Source organism: Bos taurus, chromosome 14 (assembly GCF_002263795.3).
Source record: "Bos taurus isolate L1 Dominette 01449 registration number 42190680 breed Hereford chromosome 14, ARS-UCD2.0, whole genome shotgun sequence".
NCBI lineage: Eukaryota > Metazoa > Chordata > Mammalia > Artiodactyla > Bovidae > Bos > Bos taurus.
Window position 1 is genome coordinate 51,403,035 of NC_037341.1, and position 24,840 is coordinate 51,427,874.

The following is a 24,840-nucleotide window of genomic DNA, read 5'->3' on the forward strand; positions in this document are numbered from 1 at the left end:
ATTTTAAAAGGAGAGAAACTCATCGTCTATTTGAGAAGTTGAATCAAAAATAACCCCCCAAGCAATAGGATTCAAACTCTTTCAAAAAAAAATTATTTTCCTTTTCAGAAGGGCTGTTATACTCTCACTTAATCACAGATTTACAATGAACTTATTGAAACTTGCAAGATAAATTATAGTCAAGATGCCTACTTCAAATTTGGAAGATTAAAATAAACAGAATTTTGCTTTTGTTTTATTTTTATTGTTGTATTTAAATACAATTTAAGTAGAAAATGAAAGGATTTTTAGATGTTCAGATAACACTTAATAAATAGTGGCCAATGCTTCTCTACAGGAATTACATACAAATCTAAAACAGTATTTTCCAATGAAAGAATGTTCTGCTCACTAAAACTAAACATGTCTGTTTCTTCTTTTTCAAAGATAAATGTTCTCAAAAATTACAAGTTTTCACTGTATATACATAGCAGTGAAATAAAAAAAAAATATTGGTGTGTGACTTTGAGGTTATATAGTAAAGAGTGTATCAATTTTAAAATAAGAAAATTGAAGCCATGAAATGTTTTATGACTACGTTTTAGAAGCTCAGTGATAGAAGGAACACTTTAAGATCATCTTTTCTAAACCTCCACCTGATGGTTGAATTCCTTTTAGTACATTTATGTAATGTGGTTAGTTTCCTCATGGTTAAAAGTGGCACCAGTACTTTGTTTTTACAAATGAAGATTCTCTAACATAAAAACAAGCTCATATGCCACCTGCTTCACACACACAAAAGTGTTGATATTTGAAACAAAATCTAGCACATTATCCATATGTGGACATATATTATTATTTTAATAAGACATTGTAACTTTAATAATTTTAAATAAGTGACTTTAGGTGATTAACATGGAAGTTAGATGAGGTTTATGTAACACCAAACAACATCAGTATTTTGGTAAGTTTTTAAAATCCATTTTATAAATTAAAATTCATTGTGAAAATAACAGAACAATATTGATCTGGAAAATACTGCAATGATAATTCTCTACAGTGATTTAAAACTGCATAAATGAGGATTATAAGAACAAAATATTTTTTGGTGTCTTGGGCTTACAACTAAAAAGATGGATTTGATTATGAGCCTTTCTGACAGATATTTCTATATTCCTTTCTGACAGATATTTTCCATATTATAAAATATTATGAAATAATATGAAAAATTATGAAATATATAAATTTATGAAATTTTATAAATTTATTTTATGAAAAAATATTTCATTATGTTAAATATGGCATGATCAAACCAAAAAAGTAATAAGTGAAAATGAACAAAATTTTTTAGCATGTGAAAAGTGAAAAGCAGAAAAAAATGAAGGTGATGGATCTCTGCATATGTCTACATGTCTTGCATTTAATGAAATATATTAAAAATTTATCAGAACATGCATAGTTTTTTTATTTAAAAAGTTTTTCACATAAAAATATTTCATCTTGAACATTCATTTCTTTTCTTCCTAATTCATGACTAATGAAGGAAACTATCTGAACAAAATGCCTTCAGTGGAATAGAATTTACAATACTGCATATATACATTCAATCATATACTTGTGCAACAAAAACCTCTTAAGTACAATAATGCTGTCTTTTGAGAAACTCACAGTACAGTGGAAGAGATCAACACAAGCAGCACATTGTCTTTTATCATTTTAAAAATGATATACAACATATTTTAATATCTGTATGATAAAATAAATTTGACATGCTTATAGCTGAAATACACCTGTAGAAAAAGTTAGGTTAATTTTATTAGATAAATGTGATGATTAGCAGCACTTATTCTTGATATCATGGCAATATTTAATACATATACCTTGTAAAATGTAGTAAGTATATCTTTTATGGCATATATTTGAAAATTAACATCTCACTGATTTATGATTTAGAGCATATCTTACAATTGGTACTTGCAGTATTTGTCCTTTCAGTTTATTAATATTCAAGAAAAGATATGTGATATGCTCTTGGTGTTGAAATTATAAAATTATCTAAATTATGAGTTTACTGTTTAACATATTTAAAAATTTTGGTTAATTTAAACTTTATATTATATTTCTATTCACTCCTTTTTATCTCTTAAAACGGGTATTCTCCTGGCTTTTCATCTTCTGCATCTGTGTTACAACTATTATTTTGCTTTTTACTTTTCTTCAATAAAAATTGATAAATAGATGCTTTTAAAAAATAAGGCCAGGTCCCTTCAGAACCAGGAAGCTATTTAAAACTTCTTGGTTTGAGATGGCATTTTCTTAGCTAGGTATTGTCCCTGACAGCCAAATAATCAAGTTTAAATGTAAGAACATTACATAAACCTCATTTCTACACACATATACACGCACATACACTCACACAGAGTAGTTTTCATAATTCACTATTTCTAATAACTGAGCTCTTTGAGCCTCTGGACTTTTCTTTTTCAACTTTCTTCTTTGAGTTTATAATCTTTTCATGTTTTCTTTATTCTTTAAGAATTTCAGATATGTGCTAAAAATACTGTGAAGTTTTGCAACCCCTCTGTAATATTAATTTCATAATGTAGAGAAAAGTAGAGGTAGAATTTCTGCTTATAATTCATGTTTAGATCAGGAGAATCTAGAATTATGCCTCAAAATACAAAATGCAAATTTTGTTAAAAATAATTTTCAGATAGCAGGAAAATTTACAAGCAGCAGAACTAAATTTAAAGCAACCAGCCAAATACAACAGTAGGACTAAACTTCAGCTTACCTTGGGGGTTGGGGTGTGTAAGAGGATTACAACAAAAAACATAACCTGAGAAAGATAGAGCCATTCTTTTACTCTAAATAAAGGGCCTCGGATAAAGAATCTCAAAATTGTAAAACACTCATCTAGTCATCTAGTCCTAACTACTTATTTTAAGAGAAAAGACTGAGATAAAAAGGCAGATTCTTGTCCAAAATCAATAGCTACTAAAGAATCAGATCTTTTAAATCCTACTTCAAGGATCATTTTCATCTTTTTTTTTTTTTTAATATTATGTATCAGTAGCTCATAACTATATATTTCAGTAAGCCATTGAATTCTGTCTCTACCTTTGTACTTTTAAAGTTAGTGACCAGGAAAAAAAAGGAAAAAACCTTCAAAATCAATAAAATACCCTTCATTTGAACTAATTGGGTAAAATGGCAAGTAGGAATTAGTGTAATGATCACTTTAAACCTTCAAAGAGCAATCAGTTTTACTGTTTTCAAATTCATGGAATGAACAAAACCTAATTGCCAAAATGTTTCAGGCTATCATTTCTATCTGTAGTCCCCATAAAAAGCAATATGTAAAGCAACTCAAATTATAATTGAGGAAGCTAAATATATCCCTTGCATTCTTGTTCCTGTGTTTTTAAACACAATAATTGTTATTTAAATGTATCATTTGATCAGTTTACATAACATTTTTTTAATTAGTGAGGTTTTAATTAAAATTTCTTTGACTTTTTTTCACTTGGTGTCATTAAAACTTAAATAAAGTAGAAAGTAGTCTTCTGAACTAGTTTATCACTTTTATAGGAGCTGTAGTTAACAAAATAATTTACATTTAAAGGATAATATTTTCATCTAAAATACTAAAATACTTGAAAAAATGTTTCTAAAATGTTCCAAGTTACTTTGTTGAGTTTATGTGTTTCTTTAGGCAAATCCAGTCATATCTGCTTTAGTGACAGTGAAATATGCTAGCCTCTTATGATGTTGATTTAATATCATAATATCAAAAATAGTAGCAACATATTTTAGATGAAATCCAAAAAGTTGTGATTCACTTTCATAAATTTCATACAATATAGTCTGAACATCGATCATTGTTCAAAAGCTGTGTTTATGAAATTTGGAAATGCTTATCAGAAGAAATAACAAAATACATTTAAAGTTTTTTCAATGATGTCATTTTCTTAAATGTGTCCTAATATTTAAATTAAGCTAAATTACTTTAAAAATACATTAGTTTATTTAAAAAAGCAGGTTCGTTAAATTCTTCCCACTTTTATATCAGTATTTTTATTTTTCTAGTTTAATTTTTCATAAAATTAGATGAATTCAAATGACTTATGATAGTTAATTTTTCTTTTTTTTTTTCCTCTTCTACAAAAGCTCATTAGTGTTTAAAAGTACCTATATATGTATGCAGGATTCTCCCTATGGAACCTTTAAAATTTTTATACTGCTTGGTATTTTTACTACTTAGTAATCAAATTGCTATTTTTTTCCTTTACTTTCTTCCGGGTACCCTATATCAGGCTTAAGAAAGCAGTTTCTTAACTTGCATAATACCATGCTAACAAAATTTGTTAACTTGAATTTCATTTTGGAATTGTGTATCCTGATACATGTTTTTGTTTGTTTTCTTAACTAGTGAAAAAGGCCATAGATTTTAAATCTAGAGGATTTAAATTGTTTCCAGGGAAAGACAACAGCAACAAGTTTTCTATCTGTGAGTGTACTCCTTTTTTTGTTTCTTTCTCTAGTGCAAGAGTGAAGTTTGTGGTTGTCTATGTTGTTTGTGTGTTTTATAAAAACGTTTGTGTATTTAGCAAATTAACTGCATTAATATCTATATAACATGCATGGTTATTATTCAATATTTTCTTATATTTAAATGCATATTGAATTTTAGGTTAATGTGGTAAACTTTGGAGCTCAGATTGTTTCAAAATGTAAAAAACAAAAACTCTGATCTAGCGTGTTGATAACATTCTAGTTTTCTAATTCTAGTATGTGAGATTAAAAAATGAGTAAAAACCATTAAATTGATGATTTCTTGTAGGAATTTCTGTTTGAACATATCTACATTTCAACATAATTATTTTTGTAAGGGAAAATTTTTAATAGCAATTTTTCATTTACGGGAAAAAGATACTTTAGTTTGAGTTAATTTAAAGAAATCCTTTAAGTCAAGAACTTTGTAAATGAACTAATTAATTTTTTTTTTTAGAAAAATCTCATGAAATGAACTGAATTACATATATTTATGTGTGCCCCAATACACAGTTTTGCTTAATATTCAGGGATTTATAGATCATCTGAAGTTCATCCATAAGCATCAGATTAAGAATCATCAAACTAGAATATTCATTGTTATATGAATATAAATGAACATACAGTAAAACATTTAAGAGAGCTATGCATTTGTCAATACTAATCAATAGTAGTTTATAGATACATATAATAAATTTTGAAAGAAGTCATTTATGACACCACATCTGATTTCTAAAATGCCTTATTGATAATAAATAAGATTAATTCTTATAAATGTTATTCTTTTTTAGTGAATATATGTATTTTAGCATTATTTATTTTTATTCAATTCCAAATGATCTGATGAAATGAATTTAAAACTATTTATAAAACAATCACTTACTATATCAGATAAAGATTCTACCCCCATATTTGAGTTTTATTTGAAACAGTAAGTGACATAATTGAGCAATTACAGCAATTATCAAAAGCAAACTTGGAGCTTGTTGGTATCAAATATTTTAAAGTGTTCTAATTTTAATATATGATTTTCACATTTTGTTAGATTTGAGAATATGAAACCAAACATAGGAAATATAAGTAGGAAATCCTCAAATTGGGTTACCTGTTTGGAAAGCATTAGACAGTTCATTTCAAAGTATTTAGTCACATAATAATGATTTATTGTTTATTTTAATTTGTTTATTTAGTTAGCTAATTGGAGGAAAGTTGCCTTATAGTGCTTACAATTTTATGTTGGTTTCTGCCATGAAAAGTGAAAGCTCAGTCATGTCTGACTCTTTGGGACCCCATGGACTGTAACCTACCAGGCTCCTCCATCCATGGGATTTTCCAGGCAAGAATACTGGAGTGGGTTGCCATTTCCTTCTCCAGGAGATCTTCCCACCCAGGGATCAAACCTGGGTCTCCTGTATTGTAGACAGACGCTTTACCATCCGAGCCACGAAGCCACCAGGGAAGAAGACCACCAGGTTTCTGCCATACAACAGCATAAATCTGTTATAATTACATTGTTATATTTTTAGGATTAAAACATATTTTCAAAACAGATATATTAGTTTTTAAGAACAATAAATAATCTATAATATTTTCAGTATAACTATTTGATACATTCAGAGATAAAAAATTTTTTATTATAATAGAAAATATGAACAGAAAAATTTTGTTAGATGAAATTATTCTGACATATCAAGTTTTATCATGTCAACATGAAATAAATGTTTGCAGACTTAAATAATTCTGTTTACTACTTTTCCCTCAATATTTTGTGTGGCTAATGTATTTATTTTGGAAACTAAGGAGAATTATAAGCTATTACTTTTTTCCTTTTCCTCATTTTGGCTAAACAAATGTTATTTTATATGCTTCATACTTCAAAATTTTCCATGTCCTGGGGAAATCAGGCTATTACTGAACATCTGAGATTTATCAAGGAATTAAGATGTATATAAATCTATATCACCTGCAATTATATTACATGTATCATAATAACATGCTGTATGCTGCTAAGTCACTTCAGTCATGTCTGACTCTGAGCGACCCCATAGATGGCAGCCCACCAGGCTCCCCCGTCCCTGGTATTCTCCAGGCAAGAACACTGGAGTGGGTTGCCATTTCCTTCTCCAATGCATGAAAGTGAAAATTGAAAGGGAAGTCGCTCAGTCGTGTCCGACTCTTAGCGACCCCATGGACTGCAGCCTGCCAGGCTCCTCTGCCCATGGGATTTTCCAGGCAAGAGTACTGGAGTGGGGTGCCATTGCCTTCTCCGAACATGCTATATACCTTAACATTAAACCATGTTACATGCCAAATATATTTAGTTAAAAAAAAAAAGATATATGTAGCTCTTTATACTTGGTACATTGCCTTAGTGGACATTCATATTATTTTCATTGTTCTTGTAGAGTGATTATGAGGGTGAACCAAAAGGGGATTAAGACATGAGTGTGTCTGGGGAGACAAATAAACCCTAATTAAATATATATATATATATTTTTTATTTTTTAACTAAAAAAAAAATCCTTTATATTGTCGGGAATACAATTATTGAAACAAAAATAAGAAAATTACTCATAAAGCAAAAAATGTTTACTTCATAATTTTAAAATAAATTTTGCATTCATCCATTACAGCTTATGTAGGAGGTAAAATATACCCTTGAGCTTTCTTATTTTTATTTTTGAATATAAATACTTCCATTTTCAACAAGACAAAATTATTTATGTCAATTCTTTGATAGTCACAAAGTAATAAACAAATATAATTTTACATTTTATTTTTCTATAATTTTTCCTTAAATGTTTAGTAACTATTAATAGTTTAAAATATATATTATCTATTATTGATCACAGAGAAATTTATAATGCTTTAATTTTTTATCATTATTATATACTTGTTATCAAGTAAGCGTTTGGGTTTTCATCTCTTTGAATCATTTATTTAAAACAGGACCAAATTTTCAAAGAAGACAATTTTTATCTGACATTAAACATTCACTTGAAAAAAAATAATAAAGCTTATATTATTTGAAAAAACAATTCTATCACAAGCATTTCCAGAAATGAGCATAATTATAGAGGACATGAACTACAGACGTTTTCAAAGTGTGTCTTCCCACAATAGCACCTTTAATTTTTAACTAAGGAGTAAATTAATAAGAGATTTAGGAGACTGCAACAGTTTTCATGGGAAGCATTTCATTGTTTAAATGGCTAATTCAAATTATTTTTCCAACTTTGGTATCTGAAGTCTATGTAGTCTCTATCTATATCTTGTTATTTATCAAAGATAATAGATTTGCAAATAAAGTAAAAACTATTTTTAATGTATAAAATAAAATATTTTTATATGTAAAAATTTGAATTGATTGAACTTAGTCTTGCCCACTTTTTTTTAATATTATATCCCATATAAAATTGGATGGTTCAGAAAACTTGCTTATAATAATAGTATTTTATTCTGATATTGCGGAGAAGGCAATGGCACCCCACTCCAGTACACTTGCCTGGAAAATCCCATGGATAGGGGAGCCTGATGGGCTGCAGTCCATGGGGTCGCAAAGAGTCGGACACGACTGAGCGACTTCACTTTGACTTTTCACTTTCATGCATTGGAGAAGGAAATGGCAACCCACTCCAGTGTTCTTGCCTGGAGAATCCCAGGGACGGGGGCGCCTGGTGGGCTGCCGTCTATGGGGTCACACAGAGTAGGACACGACTGAAGCGACTTAACAGCAGCAGCAGCAGCATTCTTATATTGACTGATTTTATAGTGTTTTCAAGCTAAAACATAGTATAATATTGTGCAAAAAGATTCCTATAGCATATTTTATAAATACATATATAACAAACATACTTTGATGTTAAACATGAAATGACAATTCATCCAATTTTTAAAATTTTGCTTTAAATTTTAAAGTTTTAAATTTAAATTTAATTTTAAATTAAATTTTAAATTTTAAAATTCTGCTCTCCTCTCTGTTTTTTTCCCACTGATATGTGGGGAAAGGGATTCATATTGTATTAGTAGTAGCAGTAGTAATGATAATAATAACAGTATTATTATTATCGTTAAGATCAGAGCAAAAGGAATATTCCCATAGTCATGCTCTTTTCAAGAGACAGGGCCCTGTCCATGTAATTAATTTTTTAAAGAGCATGCATGTTCTTTTTACAAGTTATTATTCAAATTGAAAGACGTAAAAGGGATACATATTTGTCCAATTGTTTGAATGGCATTATTTAGTGAAAGTAGGTGATTGAATGGATACTAACTTCATTTGAATGTCTTGGCATCACTAGCTACAGAAAATTATCTAGTATCTAAATATCAGAAGGGCTTCTCAGGTGGTGCTAGTGGTAAAGAACTCACCTGCTAATGCAGGAGAGGTAATGTAAGAGAGAGGTAATATAAGAAATATGATATAAGAAATAAACCAGCATTTTTATGCTACTTGATTATTAAAAGGTGTTCCCAGGTGGTGCTAGTGGTAAAGGACCCACCTGTCAAGGCATGAGACATAAGAGACATGGGTTCCATCCCTGGGTCAGGAAAATCCCCTTGAGGAGGGCATAGCAACCCACTCCAGTATTCTTTTCTATAGAATCCCATGGACAGAGGAGCCTGGCAGGGAATCACCTTAGCATGCACTTAAATATAAGAAAAATAGATGATATACTTTTTTATTTTATTTTATTTTTTTAGTTTTAAATACTTTAAAAAACCTTAAATGCATATATCATGCAGAAGCTTTCCTATTTTCTTCACATTTTAAATTGGGAACTTTTTCACCTATTGTAGATATCCAGAAACAGTAGTTTGAAAGATACTTTTCAAATAGACAAAAGTAATTTGACAATTATATCTTAAGAACTGGGATTAATTAAGTGAACATGGTGAAAATTATAAATATGCTTTGCATTATTCACTATCTGAGCCACTAGGGAAGAAAAATAAAATATTTGGAAAAGTGTTTTGAATTTTAATTATTGATGCCATTTTGCCTTTCTGAACTTTCTGTATAGGATGGAGTACTCAAGGGTTAAGAGTAGAATTTCTTGAATCAGTCTGCCAAGGTTGAAACCTAGACCATGGCAGAAAGTAGAAATAGGACTTTAGAAATATGTTTTAACCTCTCTATATCTCAGTTTCCTCACCTGTAAGAAATGTATAATAATAGTAGCCACCTTTCAGATTCTTGTGAAAATTAAATGAGTTGATACATGTAAAAGGTGTAGATTGCTGCTGCTGCTGCTGCTGCTAAGTCGTTTCAGTCATGTCTGACTCTGTGTGACCCCATAGACGGCAGCCCACCAGGCTCCCCCAGTCCTGGGATTCTCTAGGCAAGAATACTGGAGTGGGTTGCCATTTCCTTCTCCAATGCATGAAAGTGAAAAGTGAAAGTGAAGTTGCTCAGTCGTGTCCGACTCTTAGCGACCCATGGACTGCAGCCTACCAGGCTCCTCCACCCATGGGATTTTCCAAGCAAGAGTACTGGAGTGGGGTGCCATTGCCTTCTCCAAAAGGTGTAGATTAGTTACTGACATATAGTAAGTATGATGTAAGTGTCAGCTGTTGTTAAATTTATATGAAACTAGGCAATAATGATGATAAAGTGGAAAAATAAGACATTTATTTTTTATTTTCAAATATATTCCATTTATATACTTATATATAATTTGTGTTATAAATTTAATATACTAATGTAAGAAGCCTATATCATTCCACTACTTTTTCTTATCTCTATCATATGTTAAAAAGTCACATTTTAATGACATATACTACAATATTTTCAAAAGTCAGAGATAAGAAAGATAGTGCTTCCCATAGAAAAAATATTCTACTCATTGTAAACAGTGTATAACACATTGTTTTTAATTAAACTACTAGGAAATATTCACTGAGAAATCATTTACCCCATCTGGGTACTGTAGGAATATTAAAGTAATGATAGCTTTTTCCTTATCTTTACCAAATATATATTTGTATATATAACAAAGGAATATGAAACTATTAAAGAGTATGATAAGATAATTTAAAAATTAAATATAAAATTGTTCATGTTATATAAAAAGGAAAGTAAAAGTGAAAGTGAAGTCTCTCAGTCTTGTCCAACTCTTTGCGACCCCATGGACTGTAGCCTACCAGGCTTCTCTGTCCATGGAATTTTCCAGGCAAGAATATTGGCGTGGGTTGCCATTTCCTTCTCCAGGAGATCTTCCCAATCCAGGGATTGAACCCGGGTTTCCCTCATTGTAGGGAGACGCTTTATCGTTTGAGCCACCAGGGAGGATTAGAAAATCTGAAAAGAAATAAGAGATTGTATTTTGCAAAAGGTGGGACTTGAGCTGAGTCCTGAACATTATATATAGAATTTTGATAGCTAAAGAGGAAGAAAAGGAAAACATGAAGACTTGAAGAAGGCACAAAGAAGGAGCATAGCTAACCATTAAACTTGCATAATAATAAAGAGTCTGTTGGACTTGGATTACGGGTGTATCTTAATTGCAGAAGAATGAAGAATCTGTTGTACTTGGGTTATGGATGTATCTTGGTGGCTATTGGGAAATATAATAGATATGCTTAGAAATCTAGAATCATAGCATATTTGGACAGTAATGAAAGCTGTGTTTGAGAAAGTTTAATTCTCTTCTAGTACTCAAGATGAATTGGAAGAGAATGATAATAGAAAAAAAAAGGATTAAATTAGATTTGAACATGCACATGAAATGATTAGGAGATTTTTGGTAGGGACCTAGTAGGCCATTGAAGGATCAGGAAGGAGCTTGGGGGGGAAAAAAAAGATACAACCTTAGGTTGCAAGTCCTTAGCAAAGAGAGAATTTTTCAAGTCATGAATAAAATTCAGTATATTGAGAATTGTGGGTCAGTGCCTTTAAATTTGCCCTCTGTATATGATATAAGCTAAAGTAAAAGAGTGGCCAAAAGAAAACATAATAACAAAAACCAGAGAAGTAAAAATAAATTAGCAAGTCAGCAGACCCAGAAAATGGGAAAAAAAAATCACATGTATTGTATGAATTAGTGAATTTATAATTAAGTTGGCAGCAATAAAAATATATGTGAGGGTATTTGAGAAATTAATTTTTATAGAATAAAAGTGCAAACACAAAATTTCATATCTAGTTGAAAATATGACAGCTTTATCAGAGTTATGACTGTTGGTCATACTTATCTTGATAAGCAAGATACTTATCTTGCTATCTGATAAATCAATTTAAATAAGTTGACAATCCATGCTAAATGATGCAGGAATCCAGTGTTTTTAAACATTGACTCTTCATTAGAATCCCATAGAAGATTATTTTAAAAACAAACAAGAAAACAACAACAAAACCAACTGGTTCACAGTGTCTACCCAGAATCACTGCATTAGAATATCTAGACAGAAAAGTAAGCATCTGTTTTTTCATAAAAGAAGAAGAAGAAAAAAAAAAACTCTATAGGTGATTCCAATTCACAGTGTAGGACAAGAACCATAGCAAAGTTTAGATTTTTTCATTTCTAGAGTCTCTACTCAGGTCCTATTCTTTTCTTTAAAAAGCAGATAAGTTGATGAAGAGCAAAATAGAAGTTATTCTCCAATTTGCTATAAGATTGAGTTCATGAAACAGTGTCACTCAGATATTTCAGACTTCATCTGGTTTAATAATCTTCCCATTAAAAAAAAAGATTTCTTAGGGAATTATTTATTTACTGTGAGCACATTCACTGAAAATATGAATACATAATTTATCAATAGGGTGTTCTGAAGAAACTGCTGAAAGTGTACAATAAAACATAGTCATGGGACTTGTTAAAGGGTAAAGCCCTTAATTTGATTTTCAGCATTAAAGCATAATTCAACGACATGCATGATAACTTGCATCACAGTTTTATTTTCACATTGGCAGAATAAATTCCTTGTTATATACCCGTTAAAAATTGCCATTATCCTTAAACTTTTTCCATAAAGTTTTTTTTTATTTTTTTTATTATTATTATTATTTTTTACTTTACAATATTGTATTGGCTTTATTTTTATGTTGCAACTTTAAAAATAACAAGTATCTGATGACACTGATATAACTGGTAGTGACTTCTCTGCTGCCAATAATTAATGGAAACTCTGGCAATGATACCTATGGAGTGCATTACAGAGATTTCAAAATTTGATAGTAATTAAAAATAAAGTGTTAACTGTTAATGTGTTAATATTCAAAGTAGTATGTCACTGAATAGAAACATGGAAATTATGTTTTATATATCCACAAATTAAAAAGTATTTTTGTTCTCATTATTGGTTTATAAAATTATATTTAACATTCCATGTATAAATTGTAGTGATTAGAATAATAAAATACAAGAATATATTTTATGTACAATTTGAAATGAATATCACTTTTGATTTTCTAATCATACATGTTTTGATTCTTTCTTTTCTTGTGTTCCTGTTGTTTCAGTAAATGAGGGAGGTATTAAGACAGCTTCCAATTTATGCCCAGATCCAGGAGAACCAGAAAATGGGAAGAGAATTGGATCGGATTTTAGGTATGATTTAAAATTTTTTATTTCATTATTAACTTTGTTAAAGTTTATTTTAATTTAAATTTCAAGTATAATAATATGGAGATGAAGACGTGGTGACTTAAAAGTGTGGCAGCTAGATTTCACTGAAGTGTTATGATTAATAATATTTCACTAAAGTGACGAAATAACATCAAATTTATCAGGGAACTTTTTTAAGTTTAAATGATTAATTTATTGTCATGTGCTATGTGGGAGAACTCGGTTGGATCCCTGGGTTGGGAGGATTCCCTGGAGGAGGGCATGGCAACCCACTCCAGTAATCTTGCCTGGAGAACCATCATGGACAGAGGAGCCTGGCAGGCTACAGTCAATGGGGTCACAAGAAGTTGGGCACAACTAAGCAACTAAGCACAGCACAGCACAGTAAGTGGAAAATCATGAGATTCAATTTGAAATACATAGGTTTGAATTCATATTCTAATGTTTATTAATTGTCTGATCTTGAGTAAGTTTTTCAATCCTGTCTGCCAGAGTTTCCTCTTCTGTAACATGTAAATCAAATTTATCACATAGAATGATGTTTCAAATGAGATACTGCATGTGAAACCTTCCTGCAAATGTTCTATAAACATTTTATTTAAAAGAAAATTTAATTTGAATAAGGTTTATCTCCATCTTAAATTTAGTATTTATTTTAAAAATTGAAATCAAGTTTACTTACAGCACAGAAAATATACATAGTAGACTAGGCTTCCCAGGTGGTGCTAGAGGTAAAGAATCTGCCTGCCAGTGCAGGAAAAAAAAATACGTGGGTTCCATCCCTGGTACAGAAAGATCTCCTGGAGGAGGGCACAGTAATCCACTCCAGTATTCTTCACTGGAGAATCCCATGGACAGAAGAGACTGGTGGACTATAGTTCCTGAGGTTGTAGAGTCAGACATGACTGAAGTGATTTAGCACACAGAGCACTCATGGTTAAATATGTCAAAGGAATAGTGCACTTAATAATATGGTAACTATTAATTTACACTATGACACAATATTGTTTAAAAATATTGAATTTTCAGTAGTCCTCTGAATGTAACATTTTACAAATAAAAGATACAAAAATCCTATAAAATACTAAGTGATAATTTAGTTCACAATACTATTTTCACAAAATATTCATGATATATTAAATTTTAAAATGATAATGGTTATAGTTTCACATACCACACATTTACATTCTTTGCTTCTTTATTCTGTTTGTATAAAGGACTTCTGAAGAAATTCCCCGTGACTAAAAATGTAGTTCTTATAATAAAAACCTATGAATATTTTGTCTCCATGGATCATTTGACTTAAAGTTATATTTTGATATTCTTGCAGGGGAAAACAATATTAGTTCAATATGAATAAACTTGTAATTTTCTAAAAAAATTGCAGAACTTTAACTAGCCTGATAATTAATATGGATAATATTGTATGAAAAATCACATTAAAAAGAAATTCAAAAGACCCAGAATCCAGTCAGAGTTAGAGCTTAATAACCTAAGTATATTAAAAATCAACTAAATCTCAATCTCAGTAGTTAAAAGTGATATTTTATAGACTGTAAAATGTCATCAACATACCTGGTATTTGTATATGTATACTTTATTTAATAAAAACCCTATAATAATAAAACCTATAATAACCTGTTTGTTATTTTATTCCACCTTGGCTCAGATGGTAAAATATCTGCCTGCAATGCAGGAGACCCAGGTTCGATCCCTGGGTTGGAAAGATCCCTTGGAAAAGGGAATGGCTACCCACTCCAGTATTCTTGCCTGGAGAATTCCATGAAAAGAAAAGCCTAGAGTGTTACAGTCCATGGCATCAAGAAGAATCAGACACAACTGAGCAACTAACACTTTTATTTTCACTTACAAATAAAACTGAAAGTCTGCTTATCCAGCTAATAATTTTATGTAACTGGAATTTGAACTCATTACTTCCTGATTCTATATCCTGACCCTTTAATTACTGTGTTAAATTATGCTTTGAAACCAAACAAACTTCATTCAGATCCCATTCTTACAATCAACCATCAATATATTGTCTTCTCTGAGGATGTTTTCCTCAGCTCTAAAAATGATAATACCTGTTTCCTAGTATTGAGGTGAATGTTGCATGAGATATGCAAACATGGTAGCGAACTTAAGACGAATGAGTATTTAATCCTAGCTGCTATTGTAGTATGAAAAGATAAATGGAAATAATTATTCTTGATGTTAGTATCTATTTGGTCTCACTTTTTACAAAAATATGCGGTTTATTATAAATAGGCTTATTACTATTAGAAATAGTAATATAGAGGGTTAAATTACCTTTTCAGTTCAGTTCAGTTGCTCAGTCGTGTCCAACTCTTTGTGACCCCATGAATCGTAGCATGCCAAACCTCCCTGTCCATCACCAACTCCTAGAGTTCACTCAAACTCAGACCATCGAGTCGGTGATGCCATCCAGCCATCTTATCCTCTGTCATCCCCTTCTCCTCCCACTCTCAATCCATCTCAGGATCAGAGTCTTTTCCAATGAGTCAACTCTTCGCATCAGGTGGCCAAAGTACTGGAGTTTCAGCTCTAGCATCATTCCTTCGAAAGAACATCCAGGGCTGATCTCCTTTAGAATGGACTGGTTGGATCTCCTTGCAGTCCAAGGGACTCTCAAGAGTCTTTTCCAACAACACAGTTCAAAAGCATCAATTCTTCGGTGCTCAGCTTTCTTCATAGTCCAACTCTCACATCCATACATGACCACTGGAAAACCCATAGTCTTGACTAGACAGACCTTTGTTGGCAAAGTAATGTCTCTGCTTTTGAATATGCTATCTAGGGTGGTCATAACTTTCCTTCCAAGGAGTAAGCATCTTTTAATTTCATGGCTGCAGTCACCATCTGCAGTGATTTTGGAGCCCCCAAAAAAGTCTGACACTGTTTCCACTGTTTCCCCATCTATTTGCCATGAAGTGATGGGACCAAATGCCATGATCTTCGTTTTCTGAATGTTGAGCTTTAAGCCAAACTTTTTACTCTCCTCTTTCACTTTCATCAAGAGGCTTTTGAGTTCCTCTGCACTTTCTATCATAAGGGTGGTGTCATCTGCATATCTGAGGTTATTGATATTTCTCCCAACAATCTTGAATCCAGCTTGTGCTTCTTCTAGCCCATGTTTCTCATGATGCACTCTGAATACAAGTTAAATAAGCAGGGTGACAATATACAGCCCTGATGTACTCCTTGTCCTATTTGGAACCAGTCTGTTGTTCCATGTCCAGTTCTAACTGTTGCTTCCTGACCTGAATACAGATTTCTCAAGAGGCAGGTCAGGTGGTCTGGTATTCCCATCTCTTTCAGAATTTCCCACAGTTTATTGTGATCCACACAGTCAAAGGCTTTGGCATAGTCAATAAAGCAGAAATAGATGTTTTTCTGGAACTCTCTTGCTTTCTCGGTGATCCAGCGAATGTTGGCAATTTGATCTCTGGTTCCTCTGCCTTTTCTAAAACCAGCTTGAACATCTGGAAGTTCACGGTTCATGTATTGCTGAAGCCTGGCTTGCAGAATTTTGAGCATTACTTTACTAGTGTGAGAGATGAGTGCAATTGTGCAGTAGTTTGAGCATTCTTTGGCATTACCTTTCTTTGGGATTTGAATGAAAACTGACCTTTTCCAGTCCTGTAGCCACTGCTGAGTTTTCCAAATTTGCTGGCATATTGAGTGCAGCACTTTCACAGCATCATCTTTCAGGATTTGAAATAACTCAACTGGAATTCCATCACCTCCACTAGCTTCGTTTGTAGTGATGCTTTCTAAGGCGCACTTGACTTCACATTCCTGGATGTCTGCCTCTAGGTGAGTGATCATACCATCGTGATTATCTTGGTCATGAAGATCTTTTTTGTACAATTCTTCCGTGTATTCTTGCCACCTCTTCTTAATATCTTTTGCTTCTGTTAGGTCCATACCATTTCTGTCCTTTATTGAGCCCCCCTTTGCATGAAATGTTCCCTTAGTATATCTAATTTTCTTGAAGAGATCTCTAGTCTTTCCCATTCTATTGTTTTCCTCTATTTCTTTGCATTGATCACTGAGGAAGGCTTTCTTATCTCTTCTTGCTATTTGGAACTCTGCATTCAATGCTTATATCTGTCCTTTTCTCCTTTGCTTTTCGCTTCTCTTCTTTTCACAGCTATTTGTAAGGCCTCCCCAGACAGCCATTTTGCTTTTTTGCTTTTCTTTTCCATGGGGATGATCTTAATCCTGTCTCCTGTCCAGTGTCATGAACCTCAGTCCATAGTTCATCAGGCACTCTATCAGATCTAGTCTCTTAAATCTATTTCTCACTTCCACTGTATAATCATAAGAGATTTGATTTAGGTCATACCTGAATAATCTTCTGGTTTTCCCTACTTTCTTCAATTTAAGTCTGAATTTGGCAATAAGGAGCTCATGATCTTAGCCACTTCAGTATTCTTGCCTTGAGAATCCCATAAATAGTATGAAAAGGCAAAATGATAGGATACTGAAAGAGGAACTCCCGAGGTCAGTAGATGCCCAATATGCTACTGGAGTCCAGTGGAGAAATAACACCACAAAGAATGAAGGGATGGAGCCAAAGCAAAACAATACCCAGTTGTGGATGTGACTGGTGATAGAATCAAGGTCCGATGCTGTAAAGAGCAATATTGCATAGGAACATGGAATGTTAGGTCCATGAATCAAGGCAAATTGCTGCTGCTAAGTTGCTTCAGTCGTGTCCGACTCTGTGCGACCCCATAGATGGCAGCCCATCAGGCTCCCCTGTCCCTGGGATTCTCCAGGCAAGAACACTGGAGTGGTTGGCCATTTCCTTCTCCAATGCATGAAGTGAAAGGTGAAAGTGAAGTCGCTCAGTCGTGTCCGACTCCTAGCGACCCCATGGACTGCAGCCCACCAGGCCCCTCCATCCATGGGATTTTCCAGGCAAGAGTACTGGAGTGGGTTGCCATTGCCTTTAGAAATGGTCAAACAGGAGATGGCAAGAGTGAACGTCGACATTCTAGGAATCAGTGAACTAAAATGGACTGGAATGGGTGAGTTTAACTCAGATGACCATTATATCTACTACTGCAGGCAGGAATCCCATAGAAGAAATGGAGTAGACATTATGGTCAACAAAATAGTCTGAAACGCAGTACTTGGATGCACTCTCAAAAACGACAAAACAATCTCTGTTTGTTTCCAAGGCAAACCATTCAATATCACAGTAATCCAAGTCTGTGCCCCAACAAGTAATGCTGAAGAAGCTGAAGTTGAACGGTTCTGTGAAGACCTACAAGACTTTTAGAACTAACACCCAAAAAAAGATGTCCTTTTCAATATAGGGGACTGGAATGCAAAAGTAGGAAGTCAAGAAACATCTGGAGTAACAGGCAAATTTGGCCTTGGAATATGGAATGAAGCAGGGCAAAGGCTAATAGAGTTTTGCCAAGAGAAGGCAGTGGTCATAGCAAACACCCTCTTCCAACGACACAAGAGAAAACTCTACACATGGACATCACCAGATGGTCAATACCAAAATCAGATTGATTATATTCTTTGCAGCCAAAGATGGAGAAACTCTCTACAGTCCTCCAAAACAAGACTGGTAGCTGATGGTAGCTCAGATCATGAGCTCCTTATTGCCAAATTCCCTTTTAGTAAATTTCAAATCATCAAATTATCTTGAAATCTTTTTTTTGGCTCCCTGATAGATGTTAAGAAACCAGGAGCTTACAATCAGGCTAAGATATACTCTTATAATTTAAGAATATTTAAAAATGTTTTGGAGACTGAACAGTTATGATATTTTTGGCAACTAGATTAGGTTCACAGAGGCAAATGTTGAGTTATGTGATAAAGTGTGATTAGAATCTGTTGTGTAGAGAAATGAAGTCCAGAGACGATTTATATATTTATATATTCATTATTTACTTCTTTACTTCACTCTTTAGATTATCTCAATTTGTCTCAACCTCTGTCACTCCAATGAAATCACTCTTCTCAACAACCTTCATGTTGTTGAACTTAACAGTCTTCTGCCCTCATCATTTTCAATTTTTCCATTGTATTCTACATTCTGGACCCCCTTTTAAGGACTTCTTTCTCTCTCTTTTTTTTAAATTTTATTTTATTTTTAAACTTTACAATATTGTATTAGTTTTGCCAAATATCGAAATGAATCCGACACAGGTATACCCGCGTTCCCCATCCTGAACCCTCCTCCCTCCTCCCTCCCCTACCCTCCCTCTGGGTCGTCCCAGTGCACCAGCCCCAAGCATCCAGTACCGTGCATCGAACCTGGACTGGCGACTCGTTTCATACATGATATTATACATGTTTCAATGCTATTCTCCCAAATCTCCCCACCCTCTCCCTCTCCCACAGAGTCCATAAGACTGATCTATACATCGGTGTCTCTTTTGCTGTCTCGTACACAGGGTTATTGTTACCATCTTTCTAAATTCCATATATATGCGTTAGTATACTGTATTGGTGTTTTTCTTTCTGGCTTACTTCACTCTGTATAATAGGTTCCAGTTTCATCCATCTCATTAGAACTGATTCAAATGTATTCTTTTTAATGGCTGAGTAATACTCCATTGTGTATATGTACCACAGCTTTCTTATCCATTCATCTGCTGATGGGCATCTAGGTTGCTTCCATGTCCTGGCTATTATAAACAGTGCTGCAATGAACATTGGGGTACACGTGTCTCTTTCCCTTCTGGTTTCCACAGTGTGTATGCCCAGCAGTGAGATTGCTGGATCATAAGGCAGTTCTATTTCCAGTTTTTTAAGGAATCTCCACACTGTTCTCCATAGTGGCTGTACTAGTTTGTATTCCCACCAACAGTGTAAGAGAGTTCCCTTTTCTCCACACCCTCTCCAGCATTTATTGCTTGTAGACTTTTGGATCGCAGCCATTCTGACTGGCGTGAAATGGTACCTGATTGTGGTTTTGATTTGCATGTCTCTGATAATGAGTGATGTTGAGCATCTTTTCATGTGTTTGTTAGCCATCTGTATGTCTTCTTTGGAGAAATGTCTATTTAGTTCTTTGGCCCATTTTTTGATTGGGTCATTTATTTTTCTGGAGTTGAGCTGTAGGAGTTGCTTGTATATTTTTGAGGTTAGTTGTTTGTCCGTTGCTTCATTTGCTATTATTTTCTCCTATTCTGAAGGCTGCCTTTTCACCTTGCTAATAGTTTCCTTTGATGTGCAGAAGCTTTTAAGTTTAATTAGGTCCCATTTGTTTATTTTTGCTTTTATTGCCAATATTCTGGGAGGTGGGTCATAGAGGATCCTGCTGTGATGTATGTCGGAGAGTGTTTTGCCTATGTTCTCCTCTAGGAGTTTTATAGTTTCTGGTCTTATGTTTAGATCTTTAATCCATTTTGAGTTTATTTTTGTGTAAGGTGTTAGAAAGTGTTCTAGTTTCATTCTTTTACAAGTGGTTGACCAGATTTCCCAGCACCACTTGTTAAAGAGATTGTCTTTAATCCATTGTATATTCTTGCCTCCTTTGTCAGAGATAAGGTGTCCATATGTGCGTGGATTTATCTCTGGGCTTTCTATTTTGTTCCATTGATCAATATTTCTGTCTTTGTGCCAGTACCATACTGTCTTGATAACTGTGGCTTTGTAATAGAGCCTGAAGTCAGGTAGGTTGATTCCTCCATTTCCATTCTTCTTTCTCAAGATAGCTTTGGCTATTCGAGGTTTTTTGTATTTCCATACGAATTGTGAAATTATTTGTTCTAGCTCTGTGAAGAATACCGTTGGTAGCTTGATAGGGATTGCATTGAGTCTATAAATTCCTTTGGGTAGTATACTCATTTTCACTATATTGATTCTTCCAATCCATGAACATGGTATATTTCTCCATCTATTAGTGTCCTCTTTGATTTCTTTCACCAGTGTTTTATAGTTTTCTATATATAGGTCTTTAGTTTCTTTAGGTAGATATATTCCTAAGTATTTATTCTTTCCGTTGCAATGGTGAATGGAATTGTTTCCTTAATTTCTCTTTCAGTTTTCTCATTATTAGTGTATAGGAATGCAAGGGATTTCTGTGTGTTGATTTTATATCCTGCAACTTTACTATAATCATTGATTAGTTCTAGTAATTTTCTGGTGGAGTCTTTAGGGTTTTCCATGTAAAGGATCATGTCATCTGCAAACAGTGAGAGTTTTCCTTCTTCTTTTCCAGTTTGGATTCCTTTTATTTCTTTTTCTGCTCTGATTGCTGTGGCCAAAACTTCCAAAACTATGTTGAATAGTAATGGTGAAAGTGGGCACCCTTGTCTTGTTCCTGTCTTTAGAGGAAATGCTTTCAATTTTTCCCCATTGAGGATAATGTTTGCTGTGGGTTTGTCATATATAGCTTTTATTATGTTGAGGTATGTTCCTTCTATTCTGCTTTCTGGAGAGTTCTTATCATAAATGGATGTTGAATTTTGTGAAAGGCTTTCTCTGCATCTATTGAGATAATCATATGGTTTTTGTTTTTCAATTTGTTAATGTGGTGTATAACATTGATTGATTTGCGGATATTGAAGAATCCTTGCATCCCTGGGATAAAGCCCACTTGGTCATGGTGTATGATCTTTTTAATGTGTTGTTGGATTCTTCTTGCTTAATTTTGTTAAGGATTTTTGCGTCTATGTTCATCAGTGATATTGGCCTGTAGTTTTCTTTTTTTGTGGGATCTTTGTCAGGTTTTGGTATTAGGGTGATGGTGGCCTCATAGAATGAGTTTGGAAGTTTACCTTCCTCTGCAATTTTCTGGAAGAGTTTGAGCAGGATAGGTGTTAGCTCTTCTCTAAATTTTTGGTAGAATTCAGCTGTGAAGCCGTCTGGACCTGGGCTTTTGTTTGCTGGAAGATTTTTGACTACAGTTTCAATTTCCGTGCTTGTGATGGGTCTGCTAAGATTTTCTATTTCTTCCTGGTCCAGTTTTGGAAAGTTTTACCTTTCTAAGAATTTGTCCGTTTCTTCCATTTTGTCCATTTTATTAGCATATAATTGTTGATAGTAGTCTCTTATGATCATTTGTATTTCTGTGTTGTCTGTTGTGATCTCTCCATTTTCATTTCTAATTTTATTGATTTGATTTTTCTCCCTTTGTTTCTTGATGAGTCTGGCTAATGGTTTGTCAATTTTATTTATCCTTTCAAAGAACCAGCTTTTGGCTTTGTTGATTTTTGCTATGGTCTCTTTTGTTTCTTTTGTATTTATTTCTGCCCTAATTTTTAAGATTTCTTTCCTTCTACTAACCCTGGGGTTCTTCATTTCTTCCTTTTCTAGTTGCTTTAGGTGTAGGGTTAGGTTATTTATTTGACTTTTTTCTTGTTTCTTGAGGTATGCCTGTATTGCTATGAACTTTCCCCTTAGGACTGCTTTTAAAGTGTCCCACAGGTTTTGAGTTGTTGTGTTTTCATTTTCATTAGTTTCTATGTAAATTTTGATTTCTTTTTTGATTTCTTCTGTGATTTGTTGGTTATTCAGCAGGGTGTTGTTCATCCTCCATATGTTGGAATTTTTAATATTTTTTCTCCTGTAATTGAGATCTAATCTTACTGCATTGTGGTCAGAAAAGATGCTTGGAATGGTTTCTATTTTTTTGAATTTACCAAGGCTAGATTTATGGCCCAGGATGTGATCTATGCTGGAGAAGGTTCCATGTGCGCTTGAGAAAAAGGTGAAATTCATTGTTTTGGGATGAAATGTCCTATAGATATCAATTAGGTCTAACTTGTCTATTGTATCATTTAAAGTTTGTGTTTCCTTGTTAATTTTCTGTTTAGTTGATCTATCCATAGCTGTGAGTGGGGTATGAAAGTCTCCCACTATTATTGTGTTATTGTTAATTTCTCCTTTCATACTTGTTAGCATTTGTCTTACATATTGCAGCGCTCCCGTGTTGGGTGCATATATATTTATAATTGTTATATCTTCTTCTTGGATTGATCCTTTGATCATTATGTAGTGACCATCTTTGTCTCTTTTTACAGCCTTTGTTTTAAAGTCTATTTTATCTGATATAAGTATTGCTACTCCTGCTTTCTTTTGGTCCCTATTTGCATGGAAAATCTTTTTCCAGCCCTTCACTTTCAGTCTGTATGTGTCCCCTGTTTTGAGGTGGGTCTCTTGTAGACAACATATGTAGGGGTCTTGTTTTTGTATCCATTCAGCCAGTCTTTGTCTTTTGGTTGGGGCATTCAACCCATTTACACTTAAGGTAATTACTGATAAGTATGATCCCGTTGCCATTTACTTTAGTGTTTTGGGTTCGAGTTTATACACTGTTTTTGTGTTTCCTGTCTAGAGAATATCCTTTAGTATTTGTTGGAGAGCTGGTTTGGTGGTGCTGAATTCTCTCAGTTTTTGCTTGTCTGAGAAGCTTTTGATTTCTCCTTCATATTTGAATGAGATCCTTGCTGGGTACAATAATCTGGGCTGTAGGTTATTTTCTTTCATCACTTTAAGTATGTCTTGCCATTCCCTCCTGGCTTGAAGAGTTTCTATTGAAAGATCAGCTGTTATCCTATTGGGAATTCCCTTGTGTGTTATTTGTTGTTTTTCCCTTGCTGCTTTTAATATTTGTTCTTTGTGTTTGATCTTTGTTAATTTGATTAATATGTGTCTTGGGGTGTTTCGCCTTGGGTTTATCCTGTTTGGGACTCTCTGGGTTTCTTGGACTTGGGTGATTATTTCCTTCCCCATTTTAGGGAAGTTTTCAACTATTATCTCCTCAAGTATTTTCTCATGGTCTTTCTTTTTGTCTTCTTCTTCTGGGACCCCTATGATTTGAATGCTGTAGCGTTTAATATTGTCCTGGAGGTCTCTGAGATTGTCCTTATTTCTTTTAATTCGTTTTTCTTTTATCCTCTCTGATTCATTTATTTCTACCATTCTATCTTCTAATTCAGTAATCCTATCTTCTGCCTCTGTTATTCTACTATTTGTTGCCTCCAGAGTGTTTTTAATTTCATTTATTGCATTATTCATTTTATATTGACTCTCTTTTATTTCTTCTAGGTCCTTGTTAAACCTTTCTTGCATCTTCTCAATCTTTGTCTCCAAGCTATTTATCTGTGATTCCATTTTGATTTCAAGATTTTGGATCAATTTCACTATCATTATTTGGAATTCTTTATCAGGTAGATTCCCTATCTCTTCCTCTTTGGTTTGGTTTGGTGGGCTTTTATCCTGTTCCTTTATCTGCCTGGTATTCCTCTGTCTCTTCATCTTGTTTAAATTGCTGAGTTTTGGGTGTCCTTTCTGTATTCTGGCAGTTTGTGGAGTTCTCTTTATTGTGGCGTTTCCTTGCTCTTTGTGGGTTTGTACAGGTGGCTTGTCAAAGTTTCTTGGTTAGGGAAGCTTGTGTCGGTGTTCTGGTGAGTGGAGCTGTATTTCTTCTCTCTCCTTTCAAAGACTTGGGTTGCTTTTCTGGGTGCCTGATGTCCTCTGCTGGCTTTCAGAAGTTGTTTTGTGGAATTTACTCGGTGTTTAAATGTCCTTTTGATGAATTTGTGGGGGAGAAAGTATTCTCCCCATCCTACTCCTCCACCATCTTAGCTCCTCCTCGGACTTCTTTCTCTTCCTTCATTTACACTTACTTATCTTGCCACTCCTGAAAGTGATAAAATAGCTTCTTAAATTTCATCACACCATGAAATAGCATAGATTTTTTACTTAGGTCACAGATTCTAGTTCACTACAATCACCATAT

At 33.5% G+C, this 24,840-nt stretch overlaps 1 protein-coding gene across 1 annotated transcript in view; it reads left to right on the plus strand.

Moving 5' to 3' along the window:
* CSMD3 (CUB and Sushi multiple domains 3) overlaps positions 1 to 24,840 on the plus strand; it is a 1,470,240-nt gene that overhangs the window by 597,484 nt on the left and 847,916 nt on the right. Inside the window, exons 8-9 of the mRNA NM_001424929.1 lie at positions 4,412 to 4,489; positions 12,995 to 13,082. Of these exons, the coding sequence (NP_001411858.1) occupies positions 4,412 to 4,489; positions 12,995 to 13,082 (166 nt within the window). The remainder of the gene's footprint in view (positions 1 to 4,411; positions 4,490 to 12,994; positions 13,083 to 24,840) is intronic.